The sequence below is a fragment of the Garra rufa genome, chromosome 14 (assembly GCF_049309525.1).
Source record: "Garra rufa chromosome 14, GarRuf1.0, whole genome shotgun sequence".
In the NCBI taxonomy this organism is placed as follows: Eukaryota; Metazoa; Chordata; class Actinopteri; order Cypriniformes; family Cyprinidae; genus Garra; species Garra rufa.
Window position 1 is genome coordinate 30,846,908 of NC_133374.1, and position 13,574 is coordinate 30,860,481.

At 34.8% G+C, this 13,574-nt stretch overlaps 1 protein-coding gene across 1 annotated transcript in view; it reads right to left on the reverse strand.

The window, feature by feature from the left end:
- The window catches only part of gbe1b (glucan (1,4-alpha-), branching enzyme 1b), a 197,868-nt gene that overhangs the window by 13,069 nt on the left and 171,225 nt on the right, over nt 1-13,574 (reverse strand). The window contains exon 15 of the mRNA XM_073817366.1: nt 7,511-7,628. Coding sequence (XP_073673467.1) covers nt 7,511-7,628 — 118 coding nt within the window. The remainder of the gene's footprint in view (nt 1-7,510; nt 7,629-13,574) is intronic.

Sequence of the window (13,574 nt, forward strand, 5' to 3'; positions counted from 1 at the left end):
TTTTCCCCTTTATTGTGGATAATAATTAATGTTAAATAAATGAATAATAAATAAATAAATACATTTAAATAAAAAAAAACATTAAAAATGAACTTTAATTTATTTTTATTTTTATTATTTTTATATTCATTTATTTATTTTTTGTTTAGTAATTTAAGTACTTCAAGTTCAACTAAATTTCAGTTAGTAGCCAGGGCAACATTTCTAACTTACATTTAAGTAACTTAAGTTTATATATGTGGCTTTCTATTTATTATAATTATTTTTTACATTTTATATATGTGTATGATTTTTTTTTTTTTAAATAGTTCTGTTTTAGTTAACAATAACAGCACCGGTAAGGTTTTTTCCCCCTTTAACATGGATAATAAATAATGTTAGGTAAATGAATAAATACATTTAAATAAAATACAATTAAAAAATAACAATGTATAATAAATAAAGTTCAATAAATAAATAAATGTAAATAAAAACCATAAAAAAATTTAATTAAATTTGTTTATTATTTAATTTATATATATATTTATTTATATAATTGTATTTATTTATTAATTGCTGTTAAAAATGTTATGAATTAATAAATAAATACAATTTAAATAAAACCATTTTTAAAAAATTAACTCTAGTCGACCTATACAAAATGATCTGGCTGTTAGACGTCCCAAAGAATTTAAGTAAAGGAAGCATAGAAAATAAAAGAAAGAACAAAATATAACAATTAAAATCCTTTTATCTCCAATATTATAAAATCAGACTATTATTGCTGTATCTTGTTGTTTAAGACCACAAAATGCTGATTCTGTAGTGCAGAGATTTGCATGTGCATTAAATGGATCAATATATGACATCGATTCAACTTCAAAACAACCACAACATACATCTGTCTAGTTAGCAGTAATGCTTTCATATTTACACACAGTGAAAAAACTACATCTTAATACAGTATTTGAACACAACTCCATTTCCTGCATGAAGTAAGCAGCACTAATAAGTAAATCTCCAGCACTTACTGTATCCTTGACACTCTAAATACCAATGCATAAAAAAATTAAACCATCACAAAGTCAATTTTACTGAATTATGTATTTAGCTCAGAGTTTCGCTGCTATTTTCTGTCAAAGGCCTTGAGATCTCTTCAACCCCAGAGGTCTTCCAGAGTAAGTTCTGCAAGTGTAATAGTATGAAAATAATACAGTTCATAAATAATGCAGCTTTAAACGCTGCCTGTTACAGTATCGGAGCACCTGCTATGATATCAGATAGAACATGACGAATGCTAGAATAAGAAATGCACGACTCACATGTGGCTTGTGCAAGAGGATTGCATTGGTTGGACCTATTGAACGAACCCACCCTTTTACTCAATACCTATGTCTCCATCACCCGGTTTTTATGCAGAATTTGAACTATCACATCAGAAACGAGTGATGAAAATGTCAAATTTCAGACAAAAATATCCTTAATTCGCAAAAAAGGTTTAACGCTCGCTTGAAAAAGAGTTAAAAACGCATTTTCCGAGTTAATTTCCTCTGTAGATTGATGTGACTTTGCGCTATGTGATGCCATAACCTGACTAACCAATGGGCCGATCTTAAAATGTTTTATGGTCGTTCTTTAATGCCTGAGCAAAGTCTGTCATCCAAGTATTTCTGTATAACTGCCTCCCAGTTTTATATGACTGCGTTCCCAAACAGCAGGCATCCACCACTAGAAGCAATGACTGCATTTATTGTGTTTCGTCTGCTCGCTTTGAGGCGCTAGTAGTTTATTATAAATGAAAAGTGTTAGATTCAGTGGCTTTTCCTACTTTTCTTAGTGATATTTAGTGGCAGTTTATCAGGAAGTGACGATTTTGTTCTCTTTGACTCGTTGGATCGAAATGGTGCATATTTGCAAATGTTTTATGTGATATTCCAGTTAAATTCACAACTTTGGATGAAAACCCAGCTATTGAAACTGAATATGATTTGGTACAGCACTGAATAAGACCTGTTGTTTGTGAACAAGTTTGGTGTTTAAATATTTTTTTTAGTAGATCTATAAATAATTAATAATTAGACTTGATTCAGTTAATGAAACCGTTGAGTAAACGATTCAATGACTCACTCATTACCAGTGTTGTTTTACTATCATTACGAATTAGGTTTAATTTTTATTTTTATCTTTTGTCCTTCAATTATTCAAAGAAGTTTTTTTAGGGATAGGACGATACACCTACCTCCTGATTCAATACTATCAAGATACTTGGGTGCCGATACAAATTTTTAAATTTAAGTATTGTGATTCAATATTGCTATTAGGGCTGGGACAATACGCTAGTCTGCCATTTCAAATGTTTAACAGAATGATTAGAAGAAATGCTTTCTGAAATAAAATAAAGTGCTATGTTACTTTGCAAACCATTTTAGTCATGTTTTCCAGGCAAAACAAAATTTACTTTGTGAAGAAAAAAAGGGGGTCTGAATAATTTTGCAAGGCACTATATACACACCTAACTAGTTTAAAAGATTTGAGTCACCAAAATGAATCAAAACCCCCAATTCCTAGTGTGTAAGCACCTATATAATTGTCAGTGCCTATGTGATCTTTACATTTATTGTAGGGAAAAGAGCAGCATGCACATTCTTAAAAATATCACCTTCTGTGCTCCACAGAAGAAAGTCAACAACATGAGGGTGGATATATCATATTCATGAATTCAGTCTATTAATTTGGTCCCAAGCTGTCACGCAACTAAGCAAACCTGAGAAAACACACATCAGTTATGCACATCTTTATTTCGGCATCTTTTACCTACAAGCTCAAGATTGGTCCACACGCTCTGCTTAACAATTACTAAATTATATTGACAACAGGACAAGTCAGCAAAACAAAGTTTGCTTTTGAATTTTTATCTTATTAAATCATCAGCAGGCCCTTAGGTAAGGAGATGAGGGGGATGACAAAGAAAATATGAGAAAAGCGGGGGTGTGCGAGGAAGCGAGAGAGGAATGAAGACTTGCGTCACGAGGTACGGCCTGAAACGGGGGTTTTAAATTTCACGCTATGCATTTAATTTCAATAAGGCCTCTGGAAAGAGAATACACAATATGACAGCTGGAACTCAAGAGATAGAAGAACTTATCTGATGGAGACACGTGACTCGCTAGATTAACTGAAGTATGACTACTATAGATAGGGTTCCACTTGACTCCCATTTATTACTGCTCTGATAAAGAGCCTAATACATAAAAGCCTAAATAACAGGAGCATTACATAGCAACCGCATAGTTTGAAATGCGTACATGCATTATTCTAGTAATGCATGATTTAAAATGTTATACATTGCTCTGGCTCAATCACAAAGTCTTGCCTTGAGCTTCAATGAAAGCTCTTTCAGTTTTCAAACACAGAAGGCGTTTTGGATGCTAATGCAGGAAACTAAAACAATAAAAGAAGAAAAATTCTCTCAGGATGCATTGTGGTACAAAGCTTTCCAAGTTTAGAAATCACACCCTAAAAATTCACACTAAAACGAAAATTTGTAAGAATGAAATCCATTATTAAACGCTGCTTTTAGCTAAAATATGAGTCCTCTATCCATAATTTAGAGGATCAGGAAAGAAATATGTACCATTTACAAACAAAAACAGTCCAAAACAGTTATATACAGTAACAAAACAAATATGCTGGTGGATTTTGATGTTTGAGGACAACAAGGAATGAACTTTTTCACTGGAAGAAGTGTTATTATGGATTATGGACACATTGTTTGGCCTGAAGCAATGGTTAGAAGTAAAAGTTAAAACAAGTTAAAAGTTAAAGTTGCAATCTCACAAGGTGTTAATTGATGGAATGGATTACTCATGTGGATGATTTGTGGACTATCATGAAGTTTTTAGCAGCTGTTTGGACTCTCATTCTGACGGCACCCACTCACTGCAGTAGATCCACTTGTGAGCAAGTGTAACGTGGAAGCTTGACAACGGAGTAGGTGATCCACTTGCAGACTTTATTTAAGAGCGTACAGTAAATGTATTGCATTCAGCTTTTAATTTTCATCTAAAGTCATCTTTTCTAAAATCTTTGTAAAAAAATATTTAAGTTGTTATTTATTTATTTTTGGTATTTATTTATTTATTTATTATTTAAGGTCTACATGGTTTCTTTTTTTTTTTCAAGTCTACCAGGGGTAGGATAGGATGGGGTGGGTTCTAAATTTGCACAGTTGCTTTTAGTTTTATATTACTGTTCCCAAAAGAAAATTCAATAAACAGATAAATGTTACATTTTGTAGTATACAACTGTAATTCCATCAGTATATGATTCTACCATTAGTCTTTCATTGAATCTGTGTTGATATCCCTGCTGAAAAAAAAAACAGCTAAAACCAGCCTAGGCTGGTTGGCTGGTTTTAGCTGGTCAGCAGGCTGGTTTTAGCTGGTCAACCAGCCTGGTTTTAGCTGGTCAGCAGGCTGGTTTTAGAGGAGTTTTGGCAACTTTCCCAGCCTGGCCAGGCTGGTCTTAGCTGGTCAGGCTGGGAAACCACCAGCTAAAACCAGCCTGGGCAGGTTGGGAGACCAGCTAAAACCAGCTATTTCCAGCTTAAACCAGCTAAGACCAGCCAACCAGCCTAGGCTGGTATTAGCTGTTTTTTTCAGCAGGGATGTTTTAAACTTAAGGTATTTTTAACAATTTTTTTTCATTTGTACAAAGATATGTCTGCTGTCGGCAACAGCACCTCAGATAGCACTGAGACTAGAGATGGTGTGAAACGAACAATTTAAGTATTGCCTAAATATCCTCCTCATAATCCATCATTTAATGGCTGAATGCTGCATTGCACCGTCCTGTTTATGGTTGCTTACGTTATCGGCTACGGCGGAGTGACAGTTTACTTCCGGCCATCTTAGCCGTTCCATTGGAAGCTGTTGCTAAAAGTCCCTATTCTTATCCAGGGCAGTAATCCACAAACAGGCAATGGTCAGGGCAGGCAGCAAACAATCACAAAAACAACAAGGTAACAGTCCAGAGTCAAAAGGCAAAACTAGGAAAACAAGAAGCACAAGGAAACTAGGATGGCTAGGAATAAACAATACTCAATACTCAAGCAATGGCTGTATCTGAAATTGCCCCCTATACCCTCAAATAGGGCACTATTTGAGGGGACAGACATTTTAAGTGGTGTTCGAAAACATAGTGGACGTTCTCGAGTGCACTCATTCAATCCTACAATGCACCGCAAAAACGAGTGTACAACTGATGTACACTCAACGTCTAGAGATAACCCATTATGCACTGTGAGAGTCACGCACCGATTAAATTTCCGCGTCTCACCAGAAGATGGCTCCCGCAGCAGAATCATCCATCCGTTCATTTTACAACGCGCTCGTCCACAGCGTACTACAGCGTACAACACAGGTACAAGTTCGTTGTAAATTGATTATTAAATTGTTTAACTAGGGTTCATACATAATTTCCGTGACAGAGTTCAAGATAAATCCCTTAATCTTACTACTGGAACTGCCCGTTTCAAATGATTATTACACAGCAAGGAAAAGCGGCAGTTCTTCCAGTGCCCTTAGTGTCCGAATTCACACACTCGTTTTCATTCACTCCTTTAAGTGAACTGAATGAGTGGACTAATGTAGGGAATAGTGAATAGGGTATAGGGGGTGATTTTGGATACAGCCAATGTGTGTGTGTGAGAGTGTGCAGCTTTTATAGTCCTCCTGATTGCCAATAGGTAGAGTCCATAATTAGTTCCCAAGGGTTAGTAAATGTTCTCATATATACAGGTTTTTCAAGATGTTGTGGGTTGAATTAGAAAAAGAGATATCTTAATTTTTAGTTGTTTTGGCTTATTTTAAACCATTTACAGTAATTTTGAGGCCTCCCTTAGAACTTTGCTGAGGCTCCTTAGTGGGCCCCAGGCTGGTGTAAATGTCTACTTTGTTATTTATATGAATTAAACAACAGTATTAGGAAGATGATGAAGAAGAAGTAGTAGAAGACGAAGCAAAAAGAAGAATAAGAAGTGTAAGGCTAATTTAATTAGCTTTTAACGTTGTGTCATCTTTTCTAAAATCTTTGTAAAGTCTACCAGGGGTGGGTTCTAAATTTGCACAGTTGCTTTTTTGTTTTATATTACTGTTCACAGAAGAAAATTCAAAAAAAGTTGTTAACAAAAACAAAACACATGATCAGATAGGGAGGGTTGAACACCAGCAAACAATATTATCCAGGGCAAAGGCAAAAGAGTAATCCACAAACAGGCAATGGTCAGGGCAGGCAGCAAACAATCACAAAAAAATAAGGCAACACTCTAGGGTCAAAAGGCAAAACTAGGAAAAGAAGGAAAACGTGAAAACTAGGATGGCTAGGAATAAACAATACTCAGCAATGTGTGTTTGTGTGAGTGTGTAACTTTTATAGTCTTCCTGATTGACAATGGGAGGAGTCCGTGATTAGTTCCTAGGCAGGGGGTTTCTGGGAAATGGAGTCGGGGGTGGAGTTGCAAAGGAATTAGATGGAGTGCCCTCTAGAGGAGCGCAAGCTCCAGGCACTTCAGCTAGAGATTGTAAAAGCAAGTGATGAAATGCTACATTTCTCCATTTTTTTCAGAAGAAAAAAAAAAACTCCATCTTGGCATAAGGGTGAGTAAATGTTCTCATATATACAGTTTTTTCAAGATGTTGTGAATTAGAATTAAAAAGAGGTATCTTGATTTTTAGTTGTTTTGGCTTATTTTAAACCATTTATAGTCATTTTGAGGTTCCTTAGAACTTTGCTGAGGCTCCTTAGTGGGTGAGAACTGCTGGTGTAAGTGTCTATTTTGTCATTTATATGAATCAGTATTTGAAAGATGATGAAGATGAAGAACTGTAAGGCTCATTTAATTACACACTTGCTTTTAGTCAAACTCCAAGAGCATCAGATCACTATACTTGTATAAAGTATAATACAACATATATACCAATAGTTAGTAATAATAGTATAGTATATACTAATCTCTCTCTCTCTATATAGATAGATATAATATATACCGAGTACACTAGAATACTTGATAATGTACTGCTGTTAGGTGCCTAAACACCACTGTTTACTTCATTTGCATCTTTGTTCTGTTGTTTTAATTTGATCAAGTTCTTGTAATGTGATTCTTTAATCTTTATTTGATTACCGAACGTCTACTTGAGTAATTAAATGAGAATTTGTTTACTCGTTTTTAATTACTTGGGCAATGTTTACTTAATTAGAAATGCTTCAAGGCTACATTCCATTACTTTAATTTAATTTGTGTATTTATTTGAATGTAATTAAAGGGCGGGTTTAATACCTAATAGTTTTTGCTGTGGAATTCAAATTGCTACTGAGAAATTTAACTGGTATTGTTTTCAATGTGAACTTATAGCACTTTGAGCTGTATTCAACAAACATATTCACATATTTTCCACCACAATCAGCACAGATGAAGAAAAACAGACTCTGTTTGCATAGGAATGTTGTGTGTACTGTGCAGTTTGCTTACCAACATAGAGTTGGGCCGATTGTTGAATTCCATTTGCTCACTGAAGAACTCTGTGTTGTGGTCCAATCTGCCATGGCCTCCATACTGGATTTCATCCGAGTCCAGTTTGATCTTATATCTGGAGCAGAGTGTGGTTAAGGAACCCAAAGAGACACTGGAGACAGAACTAGAAGATAAATCAATGATAATGATGGGCAATGAATACATATATGGATCCATCTATCCTCCAAAATGCTTCGATATGATGATTTTAAAGTTATAATTCAGCCAAAAGTGGACTTTCTGTTATTATTTACTCAAAGCAAGCCACCATCTCAATGGTGTCCACTGAATGTGAACTGGTTGTCCACTTTCAAGAGACGTTCTTCAGCTCGTCAGAATGCAAAGCTGTGCTGCAAGTCAACAGCACTGATTGCTTTGAGGTCCTCTGAGACAATGACACACATTTGTCCCATATAAACACGCGCGGCAAAACCGATGAGCCACCGCATCAACAATTCCAGGCAGAATTATTTATCCATTTCAAAATATTAATAATGTATTCCATCAAAAAATGTTTCAAACAACACCAAACGTGCACTCACACAATTTCACTCCGTCTGTGCTACACTGACTAAATTAAATATTAAAAAAAGTAATTGCCTAGACTCATGACCGGAATAAGAAATATCTTTGACAGAGAGCATAAAAGAATAATGAAGACACATTTAGCGAAAACTGGAAATCTATTTCATGCTTTTGTGTTTAAGTTTTAAGTTACACCCACCCAAAAAAATGGACAGATGCCTTGAAATTTTTAAGGTGGTGAGCTCGCTGAACATCTGGACTCCCTCATAGATTTCCATTAGAAGTGCATTAATATTGAAATTAGTATCTGTGCTAATTGAAAGCATGTCACAGATGCTGTTGATAGAGCGAAAGTTAAATCAAATTATTTAAAGACAACATAAAACAATTTAACTTCCATAAAGTGTAATTTTTCCTAGTGAAACAATATTAAGTGGAAAATAATGTCGAATAAAACTTTAATTTTACTTTCCTTTGCCAACGTTTACAAGAAAGGCCATCCCCAAAAAAGGCCATAAAAGACAGAAAAAGTATGGAAGCCCGTTTCTGCAACCGAATACAAACAATTAAAAAGGTAATTGCGACTTTTTATCTTAAAATTCTGACTGCTCTTGCATTTGTAAGTTATAAAGTCCGAATTTCGAGATGTGAACTCGCTTTTCAGAGAAATAAGGTCAGAATTGCAAAATATACACTCTATATAATATAAACTGACTTTGTTTATCTCAGAATTACATGACAAAAACTCTCAAGTTATAAAGTCCGACTTTTTTCCTTAGAATTGCGAGTTTATATCCGCAATTGTGACTTTTTTTTCTCAGAATTGTGAGTTTATATCACGCAACAGCGAGTTATGAAGTCAGAATTGTGAGATATAAACTCGTAATTCTCAGAACATAAGTCTCTTTCTACCCTCGCGATGCTGAGAAAAAGAACTCTAATAAGTCAGAACTGCAAGATATAAGTGAATAATTACGTGAAAAAAGTCAGAACTGCGATTTTATTTCTTACAATTCTGAGAAAAAAATTCTAAATTGTGAGACATAGATTAGCAATTGCGAGAAAAAAGTCAGAATTGCGAGATACAAACTTGCATTTGCGAGAAAAAAGTCAGAATTGTGAGTTTGTATTACACAATCCTGAGATAAAATGCTGACTTTTTTCCTCAGAATTGCATGACAGAAACTCACAATTGCGGATTAAGTCAGAATTGTAAGATATTCTAAGAACATATAAGTCTCTTTTCCACCTCAGAATTGGATTTTACAGAGGTGCGAGACATAAACTCACAATTGGAAGAAAAAATTCAGAACTGCGAGTTTATATCTCACAATTCTGATTAAAAAAGCCAGAATTGCGAGATCTAAACTCACAATTGCAAGAAAACTTGATTTGGGAGAAAAAAGTCAGAATTGCGAGATATAAACTGGCATTTGCGAGAAAAAAATCAGTATTGCGAGATATGAACTTGCAATTGCGAGAAAAATGTCAGAATTGCGAGAAACAAACTTGCATTTGTGAGAAAAAAAGTCAGAATTGTGAGGAAAAAAATCTGAATTGCGAAATAAAAACGCGCAGAATTGGATTTTACAACTCGCAATTGCGGGTTTATATCTCACAGTTCTGAGAAAAAGAATTCTCACAAGTCAGAAGTGCGGGACATAAACTGGCAATTGCTACAAAAAAGTCAGAACTGGGAAGTATATCTCAAAATTCGGATTAAAAAAAACGTCAGAATTGCAAGATATAAACCCGTATTTGCGAAAAAGTAATTTTTACAAGACCTAAACTCACAATTGCAAGACAAAAAAAATTCTGAAATGCTTTTCCCCCTGCGAGTTTATATCTCAAAATTCTGATTAAAAAAAGTCAGAATTGCGAGATATAAAATAAAATAATTCTGAGAATATATAAGTCTCTTTCCCCCCTCAGAATTGGATTTTATAACTCGCAATTGCAAGTTTATATATCACAATTTTGAGAAAAATAATTCTGATAAGTCAGAATTGCAAGATATAAACTTGCAATTGCAAGAAAACATCAGAACTGTGAGATACAAAATTGCATTTGTGGAAAAAAAAATCTGAATTGCGAGATACAAACCTGCAACTGCGAGAAAAGTCAGAATTGCAAGTTTGTATTACACAATTCTGAGAAAAAAAAAACAATTTCTTTTTTTTTTATTAAGTTTTGACATTTTTCTCAGAATTGCATGACAGAAACTCACAATTGCAAGTTATTAAGTCAGTTACCTTTTTTTTTTTTTTTTAATCAGTGGCGGAAACAGGCTTCCATAGAGTTATTTAAAATTAACAGAAAGGGAGTAGAAAATACTTAAATTATTGTATAACTGGCAATGTAGTTAATGGAAATATTATACAATATTATATAAATTGGCGGAAACAGGCTTCCATAGAGTTATTTAAAATGAACAGAAAGGGAGTAGAAAATACTTAAATTATTGTATAACTGGCAATGTAGTTAATGGAAATATTATACAATATTATATAAATTGTAACATTTTATATTATTTATTTGCAAAACAACAACAACAACAATTACTATTATTATTATTTTCATAATAATAATAACTAAAAGAAAACTTTAAAAATTTAATATTAACATAATAATAATAATAATAATAATAATAATAATAATTAAAAGAAAACAAATAATAATAATAATAATAATAATAATAATAATAATAATAATAATAATAATAATAATAATAACTATTATTATTACCAATATTTGATCTTAAGGGAAATTGCGTTTACTTTTGGTACTGTTGGATCGCCATAATAAGGGTCCCGAAGTAAAACCAGTTCAGAACCACAGCTACATGTATTCTATGTGTCTACAAATCTACAGAAAGCAAAATACAACATGTTTTAGTTATGTGACATGCAAAAAAAAAAGGGCTGTGACTTTTGCCATTTAATTGCCATGTAAATATACAGTTTTCACCTTCGAAGTATAAGCAAACAACTGTATTCTTGTGGCACAAAAAAGGGAAAGACAGAATCTGGAGTCCCCTGTCTCTCCACTCCTGCTCTCTCTTTCTCTCTCTCTCTCTCTCTCTGTTTACCTTGGCCTCTCAGGGGTTTAAACAGTTGTGAGTTGTAACAAACATGCAGACAGGCGTCTAATTGGCTGCTTGAATAATCACCTCCTATCCCCATGGGCTAGCGGTGGGTCTTGGTGTTATCCTCAAACGCTCTCTTACTCTGCCCCGGAGCTGGAGCACACTTGGCTTTTACTGCCAGCTTGCCGGCTTTGATAGCGATGATTAAAAAGAAGTGTTGCTTGGCGTATTGTTCCTGCTGAGGATGACGACAGATGCCCCCCGATCCTACTCCCCCATACTCCTATTTGCATTGAATCCTCTCACTGATAGAACAAACTTCCTTTGTAATGGATATTTCGGAGATGTTATCGGGAAGAGAGTGAGAAAAACAAAATGATCTGATGCCGCCTTTTTTTCTCAGACAGAATTAATGGGGGCTTCATATAAGTTGCTTGATGTCAGGATTTATAGAAAAAGTAAAGCATGCAAGTTCTCCTAAAGTGCAGGAAACACCTTACATTTATGAATTAAGCACAGGCAATTTGGTTAATTTGCAATTGAAATATGCTAATAATTAACACTTATATATAAATGCAGTATGCAGCAGTTTGTTGTTTAACCATGCAAAGCCACATGTCCTATTCATCATGTCTATGTTTTTGTTTGCTTGACAGGACCATACAAAGTTGTGTATCTTGCATTAGGGCAGTTAAAATTACGTGCTTTAAATAAAATTCTCTCATACTGACCACTGGATGTTCAACATGGCATCTCATGGCAAAGAACTCTCACAGGATTTGAGAATTAGAATTGTTGCTCTCCACAAAGATGGCCAAGGCTATTAGAGGTTCAGTAGCACCCTCAAACCGAGTTACACTACAGTGGTCAGGGTCATACAGAGGTTTTCCAAGATGGGTTCAATTCGGAACAGGCCTTGCAAGGGTCGATCAACGAAGTTGAGCACACGTTCTGTGCGTCAGGTGGAGAACCTGGCTTCAAAAAACAGGTGCATGAGTGCTGCCAGCATTGCTTTAAAAGTTGCAGAAGTAGAAAGTCAGCTTGTCAGTGCTCAGACCATACGCCGCACACTGCAGCAAGTTGGTTTGCATAGGCGTTGTCCCAGAAGGAAGCCTCATCTGAAGCTGGCTCACAAGAAAGCCTGCAAACAGTTTGCTGAAGACAACCTGTCCAAAAGTATGAATTACTGGAACCATGTCCTGTGGTCTGATGAGTCTATAAGATAAATTTGTTTGGCTCAGATGGTGTCCAGCATGTGTGGCGATGCCCTGGTGAGAAGAACCAAAAAAATTGTGTCTTGCCTACAGTCAAGCATGGTGGTGGTAGCATCATGGTCTGGGGATACTTGCAATAATTTATTGATAAACTAGTGCTTTTCTTTGTTTTCAACTTAAGAGCCCAATGATTTGTTATTATTCAGTCTTCACAGATTCAAAAGATGTATTACTTTTATCTGTATGACCAGAAATGATGGAGTATTTTAAGAGCAACTAATAAAATTTTGGTTGACCGAGCTTCTTCTTGTAAACAGTTAGTCAGCTATTGCAAATTTCTACTGGTTAATCATGTCTACCAGTACATTGCCCACTCCTAAATCATAAAATAATTTTGTATAAGTGTTGCCACAGCCACTTTTTTCCCAAAGAGCCTTTTAGCACGTAGGCTGGACCGCTGAATGAAATAAAACATGACTGAGTATCTTTTTACTCGTAACTATGACTCTTAAAAATAAAGGTGCTTTACGATGCCATAGAAGAAACTTTTTTGTCTAAATGGCTCCATAAAGAATCTTTAACATCTGAAGAAAATGTTCTTTGTGGCGAAAGAATGTCCTTCAGATTATAAAAACTTAGAAAGTGGAGGTTCTTTAAAGAACCTTTGACTGAATGGTTCTTTGTGGAACCAAAAATGGTTCTATGGCATCGCATGACATTAAGAGTGTAGTTATCTGTAGCTGCATTTTGTAAAGAGATCAGAATTAGCTTTGTTGTGATGATTTTGCATTCAGCTTCATCTTCACACAAATAATAATACATCTATCAATGATTTAATGGATATTTTGTGTGTAGAGCAGACAAATGAGATTCTGGATTCACTGCTGTTAGCAAAAAGCTAAAAAATTCACTTTGTAACCTGAGATTGATTGAAACTGTAGCTAATGTTAAATCTCAGTACAGTTTCACTAAATATTTTGTGGACTTGTAAAATTTTAATCTAGTCTTCACTTCTTCAGCTTAAATACAGTGTGGTCATTAGCAGGCTTATTTCATTCAAAAGTCCTTTCATATGACTTACGTCAGTGGTCCACATCACACTGAACTCTACAAATTGCAGCATATTCATCATATTCGACTTTTTCTTTGACTTCATCGACTTGTTCTATGGCTTCTGCCACTTTTTCTACTTTTCCAC